Raw genomic sequence first — 21882 nt, 5'->3', positions numbered from 1 at the left:
AAAAGTTCAAAGTGTTCCTTCCTCATAACCAGTCTATGCTAAGACTTATACTAAAAAATTAGGGTTGATGTAACTGTTTGCAATTAGTTAAGAAGCACTAAAGAAACTATTATTTGCACATAAAATGCTAGCTCACCATCAATATTTGAGCAGTGTAATATTTGTCACATCTCAACTCAGTTGCATCCTTACATTTTAAACCCTTTCATAAACCCCTAACAATATCATGCAACACCCCACCACCACCAATTTAAACCCTGTTGTCCAGTGTAGACAAAATGTCGGTCTCTCCTGTGTGGCTGACTTCCTGTGAACTACAGGATTACATTATCACTTTATCAAATCCCTATCAGATACAACACCTCCGCACCATACTGAGCCATCCTTGTTCCTCTGTATTTCCCCTATACATAAAGTACTGTTGAAGATACCATTTCTGCCTTGTCCAAGGGAGCAGTTGTGCAGTGAGGTGAGCCGACCACGGGCTGTAGTGTTGAGCTGCTACAGCCAGTGATTGGCTGCAGAGGTCTCATGTTGAGCAGGAAGTAGAGACTGGCAGAGGACACAGGAAGCATCAGAACTAGTGGTAGACATAAGGTAAGTATGACTTCTTTATTATTTTAGAACATTCTAAGTTGGTTTCTATAAGAAAATTCCTGGCTGGACAACCCCTTAAATGAAAGACCACAAATTATATAATTTTTATTACAAAATGTTCCATGTCATAACCTTATGATATCGTAGTCAGTAGTAATGGCATGGTCCTCATGGTGAACACATGCCTGCTTTCAGTCACTCCCTTGGTGCAAGACGTGTAGGGAGGATACTGAAGGCCAGGTCAGGTCTTAATGGATATTATCTTTTCTCATGGAGCAGGGCTTGTGATTCCAGATGTAGAATAAGGATATATCTACATAATGAGAGGCAGATGTGACTTTGCTGTCACGTAGTACAGTTAACAGGAGACATGAAGTGATGCAGAAGCTCATCATAAAAGGTTCTATACTAAGATGTACCATTCCTGGCTGCATAGCACGCCTCATTAATGATTCGACATAATGATCAGTCATAACAAAGCTAATGCAAATGAAGACCGAACATTGTGGGAGTTGATTACCTTGTTTGCTAAGTACCGAGGAAGAAAATTGTTAAAGATATAGCACTTTCTCAATAAGAACAGTGTTAATGAGAACATGTATACAGCACTGATTGTCTAGTAGAGGTCAAGGTTTAATACAAGATGATTGCTCGTAAGGTCCATTACCATTTAGTCATTTAATATGTAACCTTGTAGGGTTATTATACAACTTAAAGAAGAACTCCAGTTTTTTTTTTCCAGTGTAGGTTAGGCCATTATTAAAGAATAAGATAGAGGCTCTTGTGTATGCATTTTGTATACCTGTTTTATAGATGTGCAATTGGTGGGTTGTCAGCCATCTTGATTCCTTCCTCCCCTCATATATGCTTTTCCTAATGAATCCTACATTTCCTATCATGCATGACTTTGCAGAGTCAGAGGGAGTGGAGTCTCACCACACTGCACTGCTCTGTGTAATGGCAGCCGTGACAGATCAGTAAGACAGAACGGCTGTCCCTGCACACTGAAGGGTCTCCATGTTTTCCTATATGATGCAGCTTGAGCGTGTCTGCCCTCTATCCTGTCTTCACTCTCTCCCCTTTCAGATCTTACATGCAGTAGGCAGGGAGACCAATGTGAAGCTACATATCATAGAATTACACTGGAGAGTTAGCACACACAGATAGTAGAGGCAGGCAGTGGAAGTCAGGAGGTTTATAAAATTGCAGCTAATTACTGCATACACTCACTTACTATATATCTGCACTCCTGCTCCTTTACATTAGATCTTTAATGGGGATATACAGAGGCGCATGGAGAGTACGGAGGGACTTGAGAGCTGCCAGAAGGGATTTGATTGGTGATGATGTCATCCTGTAGTTCACAGGAAGTCAGCCATGGAGGAGAGACTGGGTTCCTGTTCCTGTACACATTAGAACAATATCTGGGCTGCTGGTCAGACTTGAGGTTACATGACCAGGTTCCGATAATGAAAAGGTTCAAGATCTATGGATGCAACTGAGTCACTGCTAGTAAAATGGTGCTAGCATTATATGTAAAAAAAAGGAGAGCTTCTATAAATGAAGCCAGATGTAGATGTTGCAGGTCATAACTCCATCATACTATTTTCCATATGTGTGCACAATATTTGTTCATTCCAGCTATCCAAGTTGTAAAGTGAAGCAACACACCTGTGCGAATTGGCACTAAATCTCCGCCAAGGTCTGGAAAAACAAATACTTTATTATTCAGTGTGCAGTTTGCATTGGATTCTGTGATCTGTAACCTTTCATATCTGTTTTACAGGCTGTGAATCAGTCCATGAGAAAGCTCCTCAGGTGAAAGCCCTTCTTCTGGCAGGACCAGCTGGAGTGGGCAAAAAGATGTTAGTGAATGCCATCTGCAATGAAACCGGGGCAAACCTGTTTAACCTTTCACCAGCTAACATTTCTGGGAAGTACCCAGGCAAAAGTGGACTACAGATGATGCTGCATATGGTACTTAAGGCAAGTATACAAGGACAGAGATAATCGTTGTGTAAAGCCTATGAAATTAAAAGACACAATGAGGGGCCCATTTACCCATACGTCAGTCTTGATCTCCCTGCACTGGCGTGAGATGCGCCTAATTTATTAAGAGGAAGATGCCTCTTAATAAACTAGGCCCCACTTTGCCCTTTTTGCGCCAGAAACTTAAAGGGGTATTCCTATCTCAGACAATGGGGGCATATCGCTAGGATATGCTCTCATTGTCTGATAGGTGCGGATCCCACCTCTGGGACCCACACCTATCTCTAAAACGAAGCTTAAAAGAAAGACGGCAATTGTACCTATTGTCCTACCGAAAATAGCCAAGGGGCATGCTCATCTATTTTCAGAATCCCCATAGAAAGGAATGGGAGCACACTGCGCTTGCGCAGCCACCACTTCCATTCACTTCTATGGGGCTGATGAAAAATATATGAGCCAGCACTTGGCTATTTTTGGCGGCCCCATAGAAATGAATAGAGGGCAGTCACCACTTTCGGGGCTTCTTTATCGATATAGGTGTGGGTCCCAGAGGTGGGACCCGCACCTTTCAGACAATGAGAGCATATCCTAGCGATATGTTCCCATTGTCTGAGATAGGAATACCCCTTTAAGTCTGTGTCAGCCAGAGACTGGCACAGACTTCAGCTATACCGTTCTGACGAAAGTTATAGTAAATCCAGCAAGCCATGTGGAGCCCCCCCACCTGCTGAGCTCCACCACATTTCTCAACACTTCAGAAAAGTGTGGAGAAGCTTAAAAAGTCACAATTTATGGCGGCCATATGTCATACACCATAATTTGTGACTAATTTACACCACAATCGTGACATAAACTCTTTAATAAATGTCCCTCAATGACAGACTTTTATAGCACGTTTCTTTAAAGGGGTTGGTTGCTGGGGCCCAGCCACATGTGAAGCTCCTGACTCTCCCCACAGCTATCTGTGTATGGCTAGTTGTAGTTTTTTTTTAATAAACATTTTTACCCAGTGATGGGCTGAAACACAAGTGAATTGAAGAAGATCAAAGCGGAAATCAAGTAATCCAACCTCAGCTTGTCTAGACTGACTAATACTGGCTTGTAGGCATTAGTTATTTGAGGGAAATCCACATAAAATCACGTTCCAAGGTGATCCTGTAAATACTTCCTTTGGTCCAAAAAAAAAGTGGCCAAGATGAATCTTTTTTGGTGATCTTATTGATTCCCCAACTTAAGCAGCAGAAACGGATATACCCCCTCCATTCATAGATGTAACATCTGACGTAAAGTCATTTGCCCATTACTGTCCGTCAGCAGCTAGTATTAGACAGTATGTGTACTGATGTTCCTGGAGCTGTGACATGGTGAAATCATTTCAGGGAAGATTCCAGGGTGTGAAGGAGGTATTTATCCAAGGCCCAGTTTTGCCAACTGTAACATTTTCCGATAATTAATTAGCCAGTTGTAGACCCAGAACAGCTGTGTGCTACATCATCAGCAAATACTGTTCTTGATTTATTATCTGCCAGCCAGGAGCAGGATCTCAGAGCAAGGAGCCGCAAGCAGGGGTGCGGTGACATCACAGGATTATGGCTGGTGGAGGGAAAACTATATTTTTCTGACAGAAAAAAAATACTCCCTGCTCATAGAGGTGGATGATACACAGCATATCACATATCTTACTGGGAAATGGGGAGAACCTCAGGTGTTAATGTCAGATATGGATTGGACACTATAAATATAAAAAAATTTTTTTACTTTAAATTAAGATAAAATCAACTTTATTAATCCCTAAAACAGCAAAACTGTAATGTGGCAGCAGCAGCAATACATCACATAAACTAAGCAATAATACACATTTACAACAATAATACAATGCACACATCAAAACAACAATTACAAATAATGCAAAATAAATAAATAAACTACACTGACAGAACCATAGCAATCAATCACCAACCCTAACTAATACAGACCTGTGAAGACCTAATATAAAATGTGATAGCCATGAGCATTAATGATTTCTGCCAGCGATTAATGCTACACCGCCTCTGACTATATCTATTACTAAGGATACCTTCACAAGCTGTAGATTTTGTGGCTGAAAATCAGTTCCATTCACCTTAATGGAGCTTACAGAAATCCATGTGCTTTCTGCCCTATTCAAATGAATGGAACTGATTTTCAGTCGCATCATTTTCCGCCACAACATCTGCCGCGTGTAAAGGCACCCTAAAAGTGCTTTGCAGTGCATTCACCATTAAGGGCTCATGCACACGATCGTATGTATTTTGCTGTCCACAAAACACGGATGCGCAAAAAAAAAACGTCCGTGTTACATCCATTTTTTTTTTATTTTTTTTTAAGATCCATTGTAACGCAAGACATGTTCTATTTTTGTGTGAAACGGACTTGCAGACATACGGATACGGAATACACACAGAGTCATTTCTGGGTTTTTTGTGGCCCCATTGAAATGAATGGTTCTGCATACGGGCCACAGAAAAAATGCAACGGACACTGACAAAAAACACGTTTGTGTGCATCCCTTGTGTGTAAGGGTTGATTCTGGTTTTGCACAATTGATCACAACTTTCCAAGCACTGTTTCCTCTAGAACACCTTTAAATGTAATTAATTTACATGACATATTCACAGCCCTGACACTCTCGACTCCCTATTGCAAAAAATACTGCACTTGCCATCACAGTCTGATAAAATGTTATTGTAGGCAGTGAGTGTCTCTGAATGTCTGAATTCTATTACTTGGAACGACATAACATTTTTGCACTCCTATATGTACTTGTTTCATCATTCCTGTACACATGTTTTCAAGGGGTTGTCTGCCATTAACAATCACATTTCAGTCTTTCATGAAATGCATATCGATATCTAACAGATGAGCCCTGCTTTCTAGAACAACCACTTATGGTAGGAGAACCACAGGGGTACATCCACACAAAACAATATGCCTTGGTAAAATCTGTGACAAATCCAAATGACTTACATGCAGACTTGTTGCAGATTTAGCTGTTGATTTTTTCTGGGGGGGGAAAAAAGTCACAAAAAATTCTAGAAAACACCTAAAAACGTGATTTAAATAATGCCATTTTTGATAACACATTCCCTTTAAAATTCACACACAGGTCAATCTGTGCTGCATTTTTATTTTTCAACAGCAAGTGGATGAGATTTCCAAAAATCTCTTCCACTTTGCTGGTACTGTAAAATGTTACTCGTACTGTAAATTGCCACAAATTCACAGGATGTAAATTTCTGACATTTCTATCAGAAGTCGTACAAAACCAGAGCAACGCTACATTAAAACCATAGGATCTACATACCATCTGTTGTATATACTGGCTATTGTTAGCCCCCTTAATTGTCAAAGTCTTGGGCTCAGATAAATGTGTCCTAAAACGACATAAAACCAAGAACCAAATGAATATATAGTATGACTTATGTATTATGTAACTGTAACCTATTGTTACCGTTCTCATACGCATTACTACAATGACCACAAAAAAAGCAGCTTATCTCCACTCAGTTCCTTGGAGTAAATCTGCAGCTTTTATGTGCACAGGAAAGAAAATTGAAAGAAAATAAAAAAAATAAACACTAAACCAAAATGTACAGTTTTTTTGCGTTTTACATTTTTTTTTAAACAAAAACGTTATAATATAAACTATATAAACTGTGTTTAGAGCAGGATTAGCCACTTCAGTCATTATCTCATGCAATCTGACACGGCTTGAACAGAAAAATGTATAATCTGCCATATTCAACTACTAGAAAACCCACTGGACAGTCTTCTTTTTGTAGCTGCTGTTAAAATGACTACTATATACTAGTGCACAGGTAATAAATAGTATTCACATTATTATGTGTTTAACAATTGTATTTAGCAGATAATTATGTCTCAAAGATAAAACATTGTTTATTGGTTGCTCAGTTTAAAAGAAAAAGTCTAATCAAACTGACTGTGAACTATCACTGGAGAAATCAAGACAGTTGGATGAATATTTCTTAAAGGGAACCTGTCACCTTGAAAACGTAGCGTAATCTGCCACCAGCAAAAAAATTTCCCACCGTCAAAATGACGGACGCTGTGGCAGACCCTATGAACTCCATTATAAATCAATGGAGAACTTAAAGGGAACCTGTCCTGTTATAAAGCAGGTGAAGATGAGCAGATTGATATATAGTTTTGTGGGAAAATATTCAGTAAAACTTAAATTCCTGCTCATTCTGGGCGGTGGTCCTCTCAGGGATTGATATCTGTCTCTGTATACACAGCTATAGAGGGAAGGCTGTCGGTCACGGATAGGACCGTCTCCCGGACTGCAAAGCCCAGAGTGAGCAGAAATTTAAAGAAATTAGTTATACAAGTTAGACTGCATGCACATGAATGCATTTTGTTTCCGTGTCCGTTCAGTTTTTTTTTTGCGGATAGGATGCGGACCAATTCATTTCAATGGGTCCGCAAAAAACGCATCAGTATGTCCGCTCTGTTGCCCAGCCCAAAAAATAGAGCATGTCCTATTTTTTTCTAGTTTGCGGACAAGGATAGGCATTATTACAATGGACCCGCAAAAAAAAAAAAAAACGGATGTCATACGGAACATCATCCATTTTTTTTGCAGATCCGCAATTTGCGGACCGCAAAACACATCCGGTCGTGTGCATGTAGCCTTATACAGAATTTTTTCACATAGAACTATATATCAATCTGCTCAGCTCCTCCTGCTCTATAACAGGCTGCCTGCAGCTGAGACACCATGTTCAACATGACTGGTTCCCTTTAAGTTCTCCATTGATTCATATTGCATCTGTCGTTTTGATGGTGGGAAAAAAAATGCTGCATGCTGTGCTATTCTTCCTTTTAAAAAATAACTCAGACACAGACATGAACATACCCTCCTAGGCAGTGTATCCTTTACCAGCTATTTCAATGGAAGTCGATCCACTGCCTGCAGACAATGGAAGAGGCCACTGTGCATGCTGAACCATGCTATGATGCAGGATATGCACTCACAGCAACTGTATCATTATAACTACCACCACTACTTAAAGGGGGTTGTCTTATTAGAGCCCCCAAAATGCACAACAGTTGATTATGCCAAGTAAAACCATGGCTCAACAGGGGCACTGTAGTATTACATGACTTGTATGGAGTGGCTGTCTGTTTTGGCTCATAACGGAGGCTCCAGAGTGGGGGACCCCCCTCTATGACATACATATGCTTTAGTAGGCGATACGGACATGGGAGACAGACAACCCTATTAAAGACAACGGCGTCCCCCCCGTGTACATCTGGACAATAAACCACGTAGCGTAGTTTCAGCCTATATGTAGCGTACATTTCTGTACTTGCTTCATAATATATAGTTTATTCTGGAATGTGAATTCACACTGTGCAGGTGCTGTAAATGAGGCACATGTGGTCCTGTGCAGCGGTGATGGAAGGACATCCTCTAGTGGTGACTGTAGGTAACAGCATGCTTGAAATCGTGCCAAAGAAACTGATGTATGCATAAGTTTATTTATATGAGACCACAATGTATGCATTTCTTTCTAAGACGTGAATTCGACTAATCAGGGATAACAGCAAATGCAAACGTCCCTCTTTTGCAGGGAGAGTCCCTCTTTTTGACCCAAGTCCCTCTGTCCCTCTTTGCTCCATAAATGTCCCTCTTTTTGATCTGAGCTATAGATTTTCATCACTGCATTTACTACCTTGATCCAGAAAGTGTTTATCCGGTTCCTGTCTGTATATTAGAGCCCACCTTGTATGTTATTTCACTGTTTGATGCAATTCGAATTTTAGTCTATATTCAGATCATTTTTGCATTAGAAAACTATTGAATTGTATAAATATGCAGGAAACCATAAGTGTCTCTCTTTGAACGTTCAAAAAAGTTTGGAGGTGCGGTTCAATTTTAATACATTTTAAGATGAGAGGCAACTGCCCCTCTATTGAGTATGTGTGTCAGTGTGGATGGTCATGGAGATAGAATGTCAGATTACTGTAAAATATTTACAGGTGGCCCGTCAGCTGCAGCCGTCCGTCATCTGGATCGAAGATGCAGAAAAGATGTTTTATAAGAAGGTACCGAAAACAGAGAAACAGGTAAATGCCTCTCACCAGGTGTAAAAGGAGTTTTTATCACGGTCATGGACTTGTAACATCTCCGCTATAAAGGCTTGTACTGCTCTGCTGAGAAACTGAATGTCATGGGTTACCTCCTTCCCCTTATTTGATTAATTTATATCAAGTTTTGGAAACTTACATTCGTTATTCATACTGGGCTCACTTGCTAGAACCAGTTACATATATTAACATTGTCTTACCGTCAGCACTAATACAATAAATAAAATGTAACCATTTTCTCCAGTATATTTCCACTAGACTGGTTATGCTTCATTGATTTACTGCCCCCTGGTGACCATTATTTATACTGAACTGCACCTGCAATAGCCATCTTGTAGAACGTCATGAGATTACACAACAGGACCATCAGAGATAAACTTATACATTCAGTATTATATTTATTGTTACTTTTTTATGTTTTGGTTTGAACCGTCTTTGTCATTGTTGTTAACAGTTAGACCCTAAACGCCTGAAGAAGGATCTTCCGAAATTGCTGAAATCCATTAAGCCAGAAGATCGAATCCTTGTTGTAGGAACCAGTCAGCGACCATTTGATGCAGAAATTAAACCTCTGACTAAAGTGTACAAGAAGATAGTTTTGGTGCCCCGGCCAGATTATGCAGCACGTCTGGGTGAGATGGAACGCCGGATTTGTGCGCAGGGCTGCAATCACAAATATCTTGGCTCTGTATAGTCAGGGCTTCTAGAACTGCCAGTGATATCCAATGACTCACTGGTGTTGGAATGAAAGGGAATAATATGATCTTTATCCTCTTAGGCACATACCATGTAGTTGTTGGGTCCACGGAGTACTAAAATATTCATTGGGGCATGTGTAATTTTAATTTTTCTTACCATGCCTGTAACCAGACAATAAACTTCATAGTTCCCATGCAGTGACTGATGTGTAGTCGGTACATGGCAGAGACTTTGTGCCTCTTGTTTGCCCAAATGCCTGGCAGCAGTATAACCACCACTGCCCTGGTGACAGCCCTGTTTGTACAAACCTGAATACCGCCATCACATTATCAGACACTATCCCCCTATAAAATAAAACACTGTGCAGAAACCAATTAGAGATAGTCCAGCGCTTGATTAAAATCCCATAGATGGTATGCTTATTAGAACATAGTATAACATCCATCCCAAAACAGTTTACGGTTTTTGAACATTAATATAACTAAGAACACAATGTTCAAAACGCGCAAGCTGTGACTGGATGGATTTTATACTTCGTAAAGGACACCATTTATGGAATTTCCATTGAGTTCCGAACTTTCTCTGGTTTGATTGATGTAAAGAAGCTGCAAACTGTCAGCCGTGCCCTGAAAATACAATGGACATTTATATAAACTGGTAAACTGATGAATTTTCTTGCTGACGGAACTGAAACATCGCCCTATTAGGGCATGCAGGGTGAAATTTCTAGCTTCTGCCCGGGCAGCAAAATCTAAACTTTAGATATACAACCGAATGTAATAAATGTAGGATTAAACTAAAAAACATCATCTCTAGAAATCCCATACAAATCGTATTCATACACTGCATTTTCCAAAATCAAGTTTCTGTCCTGGTTAGGGTACTTTCACACTAGCGTTATTCTTTTCCGGCACTGAGTTCCGTCCTAGGGGCTCAATACCGGAAAAGAACTGATCAGTTTTATCCTAATGCATTCTGAATGGAGAGCAATCCGTTCAGGATGCATCAGGATGTCTTCAGATCAGTTTTTTTGCGTTTTCAGGAAGGAGATAATACCGCAGCATGCTGCAGTTTTATCTCCGTCCAAAATTCCGGAACACTTGCCAGAATCCGGCATTTTTTCCCATTTAAATGCATTAATGCCGGATCTAGCCCTGAGTGTTCCGGCAAAACGGACACAGCATCGCGGTCTGCGCATGCTCAGACCGCAAAAAATTTGAAAATAAATAAATGCCAGATTTTTCCAGATGACACCAGAAAGACGGATCCGGCATCTCAATGCATTTGTCAGACGGATCAGGATCCTGATCCGTCTGACACATGCCATCAGTTTGCATACGTTTTGACGGATCCGGCAGGCAGTTCCGACAACAGAACTGCTTGCCAGAATCCTCTGCCGCAAGTGTGAAAGTGCTGTAATTGATATTATCTGTGTCATATCCTTTCTCTCCAGTTCTTTGGAAACAGCTGATCTCCCAACAAGCGGAGAGCACAACATCTCTGAATTACAGTGCTTTGGCTAAGATCACGGATGGATTTACCCCTGGTCACATGGTGCAAGCGGTGGACACTGTGCTCAATGAAAGAAGAATAAGGCAGTTTTCCCAGAAACCACTAGCGGCAGCAGAATTTCTAGGTTCTTTGTCCAGACAAGAACCTGTGTATAAAGAAGAGGAGGAGGCTTTCAAGGTCAGTGAGTTTTTAGCATAAATCTTGTAAAGCAGTGAATAGTGTTGAGCGAATTGAAGTATCCGAAGTGGACTTTGATACGAATTTCAGGAAAAATTTGATTCACTGCGAAGCCGAATTTCCTCGCCCTTCACGGTAGTAAAAAAACAAACAAACATATTCATCTCATCCATTTGCATGCGAAGAGGCCACCAAGGCCATCTTGATTGAAGATACCGCACAAAATCTCACGCTCGTTGATGTATGACGTCACCACGCTGGCCAGCGTGATGACATCATCACGTCACCACACGAGATTTCGCACTGTGTCTTCAATTAGGATGGCCGCCGCGGCCTATACGCAATTAAAATGGATACTTTTTTTTTTTACCGGATAAACCACTGAAATCCCTCAATGTTAATCTCAGATGCCACGATCAGCGATGAACGCAGCATCCGAGGGGTTCGCCATCATTGCACCCACTGCATGCAAAGAAATGCACTTAGTGACAAAGTGTCAAGTGTCACAAAGCAAATTTCTTTCTGAAATTTGACAAAGCAACCAAATCTAGCAATGTCTTGGTGGACCTTGTCTAGCAATGAACTTGGTGGACCTTCTGCCTGCCTTTACTTCTATGTTGGGAACGAAAAAGGCAAAGTTCAAAATGGGATTCAGAAGGGAAGGTAACATTCAGCCCGCTACAGATTGTGCAGGTGACTTCATGTTTTAAAGAAATGTCACGTGTATTTGATATAAAATATTGAGTTTATTTTAATTGGCATCACCATTTATTTTTTATGTTCAAAAACTTTCTGGAGACAGCTATATTGGAGGAATACACATATTTCCTGCATTGTATGAACAGACAGTACAGCAGGGTGCACGTGCTTTATGACAGCTGATATGGATGGTGTCAAAAGACTAATACAGTCTCCAAGAAGTGGCTGGAAACTTGCATACAGAGCCTAATCTGTATATATAATGTAGCTATGCTGCTTCATGTAGGCTTCCACTAGTACCATACAGTTAGCATCTGTCCCAAGATAAAAAATATATATATTCACAGGATAGAGGATAAGCATCTGGGCAGTGGGGGTCTGATTGCTGGAACACCCAATAATCCTGAGGATGGGGAGGTCCTGTGTCCCCACATATGAATACAGCAGCATTGGGGCATGTCCTCTGCTGCACCATGTATCTCTAAGGGACACTATCTCTGGTACTTCCAAAGAGAGAGTACAGCAGCATACATCCTTGACCGTCGCTCATTCATAAAAGAGGGACCCAGGACCCCTGTTCTTATGATCGCTGCAGTTGGACAGTTTAAAGAGGACCTTTCACCACTCCTGACATGTCTGTTTTAATAGCTACAGTACATGCATTTCCCATGTAATAACAATTCTGGAGCATCTATTCTGTATGTTGTGCCATTATGAATGAATTGCTAGCAGTCTGCAGTAAGGGTACAGAGGGGAGGTAACCAGTTGGGGTTGTGTACCTGCACAGTCTGACTCTATCCAATCAGTGCTGCCTTTTTTATACTGTGCAGGTACACCCCCCCAACTTGTTACCTCTTCTCTCTGCCCTTACTGCAGACTGCTAGCCATTATTTATAACTTCTAGTCAAAATAACAGAGGAATAAGACAACATACAGACATAAGAATAGATGCTCCAGAATTGTTAGTCCGTGGGGAATGCATGAAACTATTATAACAGACATGTCAGGAGCAGTGAAAGGTCCTTTTTAAATCTTCGGACAATACATTTAAATCCCTTGCCATATAATGATAATGAAATGACTGTAAATCCTGCCCCAGTCTACGCAGCAAAACTGACAATTGAGCTGCAGACAACTGAAAATGTCAACCTATTGTGTGCACCCCAATTGAAGAGTAAAATCTGGAAAATGAAAACACTCTCATAAATAAAATAAAAAATGTGTACGGAAAACCTAATTAATATAGTATATCTTTTTCTGGTGATACATTTCTTGTATCCATAATATAACTTTGCTTATCAGCAGTTTCTAGGAAATAATGTAAAATGTATTATATCCTCCTGCTAGTCGAATGCCCCAATACCTCCCAGAGTTGTAGAATAACTGGACTCTCTTCTCATCCCTGTGACAGACTTGGTACTCTAAAACGCCACTCGGAAAGAAGAGGAGTAAAGCAAAGCCCGATGCAGAGGAAGAGACGGGGAAAGACAAAGGGAAGAAGAAAGGAGCAAAGAAAGGGAAGAAGAAATAGTTTCCATAGTTCATATATTTACACCATCGTGCCTGTATATTTTATTTTACAATGATTTCTAATAAATTTCCTCGGCATGCTTTCAGTACTGCAATGAAATTGGTATAAATCAGGTAATGAACACGTACAGTGTCAGAAATATGGATAAGACTTTCTACTTTCTCAAAGCAATCAGACCAGTGAATTAGTTGAAGGAACTGATCCATTCAGTAATACCGCTATCTATGTACACTAATAATTCTTTCAAGCCTTGAAGATGACAGTGTTATCTGTAAAGGTAAAGGGATACTCCGAGCAGTAGATAAGGATAATAGATATAGGATGGGAAAGGCTAATTATACACATTTCCAGTTATATAACATGCCTAGTTATGTTACCGCTTCAGTCACAGTAGACGGCTCACTGCTCATACAAAAAAGTTTGAGGACCTCCTGCTGAGCAAGCAATGGTGTGGGAGCATGTGTTACAGGGATACGGTTTTCATCTTCTTACCTCTTATGTGTAACTGAAGGAGCAATTAATGGTATATGTGTCAAATGTGAATCTGAATCTGTTTATACGAATCATGACAATTGCAGCAGCGCATTTTATAACTTATTATCCTCTTCTGTATGTAGTGGTAGATTTGGCCACTACACAGACCATGAAATTGAGTAGGACCCCAGAGATCAGGAGGTCCCTTTCTGTCCCATTACAGCTGGTTCTTTTTGCACTGACACTTATTTCAACTGCATCCTCTTCCTTGAACACGGATACAGTTGAATACAATGATGAAGTAGGGAGCTTCACCATTCAACCTGCAACTGGCGGTATGGTGCTGGTCATAGCACCTGCTCCGCCTAGCCATTGAAAAGAGCAGAACAGATGTGCAGTGAGAGATCTGCTCTATTTGTGGTAAGAATGTGGTCTAAGTCAGTATTCCCCTACTATTGTGTTGGGTAGAACATAAGGGGCATACTTTTGCTTTGGGTTCACATAAGGGGGTACCATAATGTGTTTGTGGGTACCTAAGGGGCATTATTCTATGTTGGGGACACATAAGGGGAATCATATTCTGTTGGGGACGCATAATATATTGGGGGCACATAAAGAGTCATCACACTGTGTGAGGGGCATAAAAAGGTGAATATACTGTGTGAGGGGCATATAAGAAGTCACCATATTAGTGGCTATGGGGGAGAGCTTAGTGGTGTGACAGGGGGCCCCAGACATTGGGGCCCAAGAAATGCCAAATCCACCCTTGACTGTATGTAGAGGTGGAACAAACTTTCTTGGTGCCCAAGGCAGGAGTTTTAGACTTTAATTTTAACTAACCTCTACCCTCTGCATCTAAGCATTGGGTTACGTTGGCGGTCAATTCCTGATTTATTGACACCAGTTCCTAACCAATGCAATTGGTTGTACATGGAAATTTACAGGCATTGCATTATATTGTTTTTAATACATAAATTACGTACCCGCCCCTCATGCTGGCATTCCATGTTTAGGATTTTTCATGGAGTTTTTGAAGCCAAAGTCAGGAACAGATCATGCATGGAAGGCACACGTAAGGGAAAGACCAGGTCTTCTCTTTTTAAATACACTCCTATCTTTGGCTTCCAAAACTACATTAAAAGAAGAACATCCCCTGCCTAAATGTTGCCCTAGACATATACATATTATATGTAGGTTTAATATCAATTACATTAATGCAAATGTAGGGAGTGCAATTATCAGATAATGGTTGCTATCCAGGAGTAGTTACTGTATGACTTTCTGTACTGTACTATGTGAAGGTATGGTTGGCTTTTAAACCCTCCCAATATGATAAGATTTCTGTGACAAGCTCATGATGCCTGTTCAAGTTATCATTATTGCTGACTTGGAAATTTAGGGGGACCACAACCTGGTCAAGGAAGGACGGTGGTGCAGTAGAAAGTCCTTTCCCTGATTGAGGTGCGGTGGTTAAGCAATGCAGGATTATTACGATTACATGGTGCTGCACCTTACCTCCCTCCTGCCATGGGCACAGGAAGGACTGACATAGTGATTAATGGGTACAGATGTGTCCTCATTGTTCAGTGCCCTTCTCTCTGTAATTGGGCAAGAGATAGGAGGACTCTTCTCGCCTTCTCTGTCAGCCATACTAATGACGGAGGAGTGGGAAATAGGTAACTTCAGGGGCACAGAGCCAGGTGATTGCAAAAATAAGCATCAATTTATGGAAACCAAGTATAATATGATGGCGCCCTGTTACTGCTGTCATCACAAAATGCTAGAAACACCTAATAATGAGTAGACAATAGCTCAATGACATCACGGCTACAAATACTTTCCTAAACTTTATAAAACAAGGACATTTTTTGATCTGCAGAAGAAGAAAGCGTGAGTGTTCAAAGCCAAAAGTAAAAGAGATCCAGAAACCTATATCTTTATATAAAACTGATATGACATCATTGTAATGCAGCTAGTAAACCAAAGCTGGACAACAGATGTGTGCAGATGTGATGCAAGGACAACTCTTGCAAAAAAAAAGGATATATACACTATATATATATATATCAATCAGTAATTTACAATGTTCAATATTTCTGATTCTTTTAGTTCTTCATCAGAAAATAGAGAGACCAAGTCTCTTCTTAAAGGACATCTGATTGTATGATCATCATGATATAAAATCAGTTAAACAATCCCTCTATAATTAAAATCAGTGGCCCCCTTGTAGAGAAATCTGCAATTCATTTTATGTGCTAATTAAGTATTCAGAGCACCAAGGGACAGGCCTAGGCCCTCGGAGCGCCGCTTTACCACTGCCTTTCCCTCTTAGCCACTTAGCCAGGCATCCTTACTGCTGTTATGCCTGGCACTGTAACCCCACACATGCGCTGGTAAATACTGAATTGGCTCATGCGCAGTACATCTCTAGGTCAGATTACCCCAATACTGAGATCCGAACTGTGCATACACCAATTCAACACCTGTAAATAATTGAAAGCCACTAGAGGGAATATACTACAGCCGAGCAACTAAACAGTTGTGCATACGCACTGAATTCGTTACTACCAATCAGTGCGTCTTAAAGGATTTGATCAGTTATGTAATTTTTTACAATGCAATAATATTACTAACAGAATAATACTCGTCTTACCAATCCCTAGTAGCAAATTTGCCTTTGCTTTCCGGATCCCCACCAGCCTCTAGGCACAGTGCTCCAGCAATGACATATTGGTAATGGCTTTGGCAGACACCAGTGAGGTCAGTGAGTGGCTGCAGCGGTCACATGTCATTTTGACCCATAAACATTGGAACCTGGTGGCCAAGGGGGACCCAGAAAGCCACAGCATGGGAGCAGCAGGGAGTTGGTAACATATTGGTATTTTATAACATTTTAAGCTTTTGTGAAATAATTGAATGGGGTTGGACAACATCTTTAATGTGTCGCGGGGTGAGGGCTTCTGGATCTTGAAAAAGATGTGATTCTGCTACTTCAAATTAGTAAATGACTTAATATTTATGGCTAGCTTTAGGGTACGACCACACGGCACCGTCATGGGGCATGGCTGTGTAATGGCGAAGCCTGCACTGTATAGCCGATTTAAGTTGTTAATGGCTGCGCCATATTGAATGTACCACATGGCTTTTAACAATGCAGACCGGCTATACAGTGTGGTCTTCACTAGTTAAAGGGGTTGTCTCACTTTAGCAAATAGTACCGTATTTATTATGTAGAAAGTTAATACAAAGCGCTTACTAATGTATTGTGATTGTCCATATTGCCTCCTTTGCTGGCTTGATTCATTTCTCCATCACATTATACACCGCTCGTTTCCATGGTTACAACCACCCTGCAATCCAGCAGTGGTGGCCGTGCTTGCACACTATAGGCTTCTCTGGTGGCCATAATTGTGGGACTGCACATAGCTTAGGGCTTTTTCCTATATTGTGCAAGCACGGCCACCGCTGATGGATTGCAGGGTGGTCTAATTAGCTGCACGGCACTCGACCGCAGCACGTTCCTTCCCGATAATTGCCTGGTCGCACAGACAGTATAAATGCAGCATAACTGCATTGGTATCTGTTTTTCATACACGTCCAATAGGTGGTTCACTTTTTCTCGGATATACCTCTTTGCAAAAACCCTTAGGCATCATGCACACGACCGTTGTTTGCTTCCGCGTCTGTTCCGCAGATTTTAGCGTTTCAGGTGCGGACCCATTCATTTCTATGGAGCCGTTGAAAATGCGGATAGTGCAGCTGTTAAAATAAAACGGACGCGGATGACAATCTTGTGCCATCCGTGTCCGTGATCCGTGGTTCCAGTCCGTCAAAAAAATATAACCTGTCCTATTATTTCAGCGGAAAACGGTTCGCGGACCCATTCAAGTCAATGGGACCGCTGAAAAACGCGGAGGCACACAAGATTGTCATCCGCGTCCGTTTTATTCCTATCATTTGCATGGCAAACCTGTCTTAGACTTTTTTTTTACATTCCTTTATGTCTGGTGGTCCTCCAAAAATAAAGAAAGACACACGGAAACAAAAACGGAAACAGATCACGGAACAACGGAACCCCATTTTGCGGAACGGAACACAACAATGGTCTTGTGCATGAGGCCTTAGGCCTCATGCACACGACCAGTGTGTGCATCCGTGGCCGTTGTGCCGTTTTCCATTTTTTTTTTCGCGGACCCATTGACTTTCAATGGGTCCGTGAAAAAATCGGAAAATGCACCGTTTTGCAGCCGAGACCGTGATCCGTGTATCCTGTCCGTCAAAAAAATATGACCTGTCCTATTTTTTTGACGGACCCATTCAAGTCAATGGGTCCGTGAAAGAACACGGATGCACACAAGATTGGCACCCGTGTCCGTGATCCGTGTCCGTAGGTTACTTTCATACAGACGGATCCGAAGATCCCCCCCTCCCTCCCCTGTAGTTAACTCGTTGGTACAAAGTGCCCCCCCCCCTCCCTCCCCTGTAGTTAACTCGTTGGTGGCCAGTGGGCCCCCCCCTCCCTCCCCTGTAGGTAACTCGTTGGTGGCCAGTGGGCCCTCTCCCCTCCCTCCCCCTCCTAATTAAAATCTCCCCCCCTATCATTGGTGGCAGTGGAGCGTACCGATCGGAGTCCCAGTTTAATCGCTGGGGCTCCGATCGGTAACCATGGCAACCGGGACGCTACTGCAGTCCCGGTTGCCATGGTTACTTAGCAATTTGTAGAAGCATCTTACTTACCTGCGAGCTGCGATGTCTGTGTCCGGCCGGGAGCTCCTCCTACTGGTAAGTGACAGGTCTATGCGGTGCATTGCCTAATGATCTGTCACTTACCAGTAGGAGGAGCTCCCGGCCGGACACAGACATCGCAGCTCGCAGGTAAGTATGATGCTTGTACAAATTGCTAAGTAACCATGGCAACCGGGACGCTACCGATCAGAGCCCCAGCGATTAAACTGGGACTCCGATCGGTACGCTCCACTGCCACCAATGATAGGGGGGAGATTTTAATTAGGAGGGGGAGGGAGGGGAGAGGGCCCACTGGCCACCAACGAGTTAACTACAGGGGAGGGAGGGGGGGGGCCCACTGGCCACCAACGAGTTAACTACAGGGGAGGGAGGGGGGGGCTGGCTACCAACAAGTTAACTACAGGGGAGGGAGGGTGGCCCACTGGCCACCAATGAGTTAACTACAGGGGGGGGAGGGGGTGCCGGCCGCACTGGCCACCAATGAGTTAAAAACAGGGGGGGGGGGTCTGCCCCCTGCTGCCTGGCAGCACCTGCCAGGCAGCAGGGGGCAGTCATGTACACAGTTTTTTAGTATATTCTAACCTGAAGCGTCCCCATCACCATGGGAACGCCTCTGTGTTAGAATATACTGTCGGATCTGAGTTTCACGATGTAGCTCATATCCGACAGTATATTCTAACATAGAGGCGTTCCCATGGTGATGGGGACGCTTCAAGTTAAAATGTTCGGGTGTCCGCTTGTGAGCTCCGTTTGAAGGGGCTCACAAGCGGCCCGAACGCATCCGTCCAGCACTAATGCAGTCTGAGTGGACGCGGATCCGCTCAGAATGCATCAGTCTGGCAGCGTTCAGCAGGCGGACACCTGAACGCTGCTTGCAGCGTTCGGGTGTCCGCCTGGCCGTGCGGAGGCGTGCGGATCCGTCCAGACTTACAATATAAGTCAATGGGGACGGATCCGTTTGAATATGACACACTGTGTCTCAATTTTCAAACGGATCCGTCCCCCATTGACTTTCAATGTAAAGTCTGGACGGATCCGTCTGAGGCTACTTTCCCACTTAGAAATTTTTTAACAATATAATGTAGACGGATCCGTTCTGAACGGAGCCACCGTCTGCATTATATGAGCGGATCTGTCTCAGACGGATCCGCTCTGAACGCAAGTGTGAAAGTAAAGGGACTCCTGATGTAGTGTACGGGAGAGTAATACCCCGTCACTACAGAAGGGTCACTTGGGTACTGTCGTTCCCCCTGTATTTAAGGGGAGGTTGGTATAGAACATCTTGTCAAATGTACTGCTATGTATTTTCCTGTTACTGTGAAACGTGCATGTGCAGGCCGGCTAGGGTGTTATTCCAGCTCTGAGTCACTAGAGGGAGCTAGGGAGCCCTAGTTTATATAAGGCCCAGTCAGGAAGTAGTAAGCAGTCAGACAGTGGGAAGAGGAGTCAGAGATGATCCTGTGTCTGAGTCAAGGCCAGGCCATGGGCCTGTGAGAGTAGAGCAGGCCTGAAGCCTGCCGACTAGGAGAGGGTGTTATGGCCCTGTAACCGGGTTCCGGATCCAAGGAAAAGGTTCCCCTCCTGAGTCATCATCCATTGTAGAGGAAACATCATAAGCACCAGCCGGGACACAGAATACAACAGAGGCCGATCAGATAAAGCAAGAGGTACTCAAGATAACAGAGGAGGTACTATATAAAGACAGCTTCAAGGGTACGCCAGATAGAGGGCATTAGACCTTGGAGAATCAGTCACATGTTTCAGGACCAGTCAGGAATAGTGTGCAAGCCGCCTGTACTGCATCTCCTGTAATTAACACTCTGTAAAGAACATTGCTAAGACCGGCCATTCTGTACTTCTAAGAACCACCTGTATTCAAATAGAAACCAACTGTCTTTCATGGAACGGCGCTTCCAACTGCGTCCATGTATAATTATCACTGATATTCAGTAAAGTTTCAGTTTTTGGTTGGCTATCCTGTGCTTGCTTCATTCTTCTACAATACCATACACGGTGTGTCACCGTTTAATTGACACTGGCGTCACGAACTTTTAAATACCTGCCTGTTCCAGTATCTGCCCCATTGAAGACGACAGTGGATCCCAGGTTAGTGGGTCAATCTGCACTACAAAGCCCAGCATACACTACTGACCCCCTGGGACACTGCACTGACTTTACATTGAAAGTCAATGGGGACGGATCCGTTTGCAATTGCACCATATTGTGTTAACGTCAAACGGATCCGTCCCCATTGACTTGCATTGTAATTCAGGACGGATCCATTTGGCTCCGCACGGCCAGGCGGACACCAAAACGACTTTTTTTTCATGTCCGTGGATCCTCCAAAAATCAAGGAAGACCCACGGACGAAATAACGGTCACGGATCACGGACCTACGGACCCCGTTTTTGCGGACCGTGAAAAAATACTGTCGTGTGCATGAGGCCTTATCCACACGGTCAGTGTTCGGTCAGTGATTTCCATCAGTGATTTTGAGCCAAAACCAGGTGCGGCTCTAAACACAGATCAGATCTTTCCCTTATACCTTATCCCTTTGTAGGCTCCAGTCCTGGTTTTGGCTCACAATCACTGATCAAACACTGACATGTGAATAAAGCTGAAGTCTTACAAAAATCTAACCTAAAAATAAAAATGTGGGTTGCTGATCTCATCTTTCCTGGTTGTGGTTGTATCAGCAGTCAGACTGACTGAAAGGAAATTAGGCTTACTACTTCTGTAGGGGATTAGGCATTTCCTTACATAAGAAGACGGCCATGTTCTATCTGCGGTCCCTGCTGTGCTTTGCTCTGGACAGTTCAGTACCGATCACTCACGTGGTTCGTTCTATCTATAGAAACCGCAGCATGAGCCAGTGATACCAGACAGCACAGAAAAACACCCAACCTTCTCTGCACAGACTGACTAGCTCACATCTAGTATATCTGTTCTCTTCACATTACTAATAAACAACAGCATCTGTAATGTCTGCCTGCACCAAGAGAAGTAAAACGGCTTCCCCGATGTGTAGGCCTGACCACTCAGCTCAGTCTGTATTTGTTGGTCATCTTCATTCATTACTGGCTGGAGGGGAAGAAGAAGCAATTATTGATCTGCTAAGAAGTCAAGTCCAACATGTTGATGCCGTCATCGAGCTCTCCAACTGCAATGACTGGATGAAGGAGCCACATGCACCAATCCCTCCGCAGGTGTTATTAGGTAACTAGCTAGTTCTCTATAAATGAAGAAGGTCATTTACGAATAGATATATGCCAATATTGGCTTATATCTTTTGCAGATTCAGGCGCAAA

At 42.6% G+C, this 21882-nt stretch overlaps 2 protein-coding genes and 1 long non-coding RNA gene across 5 annotated transcripts in view; 2 read left to right on the top strand and 1 right to left on the bottom strand.

The window, feature by feature from the left end:
* IQCA1 (IQ motif containing with AAA domain 1) overlaps positions 1 to 13439 on the top strand; it is a 292578-nt gene extending 279139 nt beyond the window's left edge. For all 3 annotated transcript variants that reach the window (XM_044303985.1, XM_044303984.1, XM_044303987.1), the window contains 5 exons: positions 2384 to 2583; positions 8629 to 8715; positions 9191 to 9368; positions 10889 to 11124; positions 13235 to 13439. In XM_044303985.1, the coding sequence (XP_044159920.1) occupies positions 2384 to 2583; positions 8629 to 8715; positions 9191 to 9368; positions 10889 to 11124; positions 13235 to 13354 (821 nt within the window). In that variant the 3' untranslated portion in view covers positions 13355 to 13439. The remainder of the gene's footprint in view (positions 1 to 2383; positions 2584 to 8628; positions 8716 to 9190; positions 9369 to 10888; positions 11125 to 13234) is intronic.
* The window catches only part of LOC122945112, a 49851-nt gene that overhangs the window by 3584 nt on the left and 24385 nt on the right, over positions 1 to 21882 (bottom strand). The window contains exon 2 of the long non-coding RNA XR_006391093.1: positions 5930 to 5999. This is a non-coding gene — a long non-coding RNA (uncharacterized LOC122945112). The remainder of the gene's footprint in view (positions 1 to 5929; positions 6000 to 21882) is intronic.
* Positions 21507 to 21882, top strand: part of ASB18 (ankyrin repeat and SOCS box containing 18) — a 52315-nt gene continuing 51939 nt past the window's right edge. Inside the window, exon 1 of the mRNA XM_044303988.1 lies at positions 21507 to 21790. Coding sequence (XP_044159923.1) covers positions 21556 to 21790 — 235 coding nt within the window. The 5' untranslated portion in view covers positions 21507 to 21555. The remainder of the gene's footprint in view (positions 21791 to 21882) is intronic.

Source organism: Bufo gargarizans, chromosome 8, assembly GCF_014858855.1.
Source record: "Bufo gargarizans isolate SCDJY-AF-19 chromosome 8, ASM1485885v1, whole genome shotgun sequence".
Classification (NCBI taxonomy): domain Eukaryota; kingdom Metazoa; phylum Chordata; class Amphibia; order Anura; family Bufonidae; genus Bufo; species Bufo gargarizans.
Note: the sequence above shows the minus strand (reverse complement) of the source record. Positions and strands in the feature narration are given on the sequence as shown.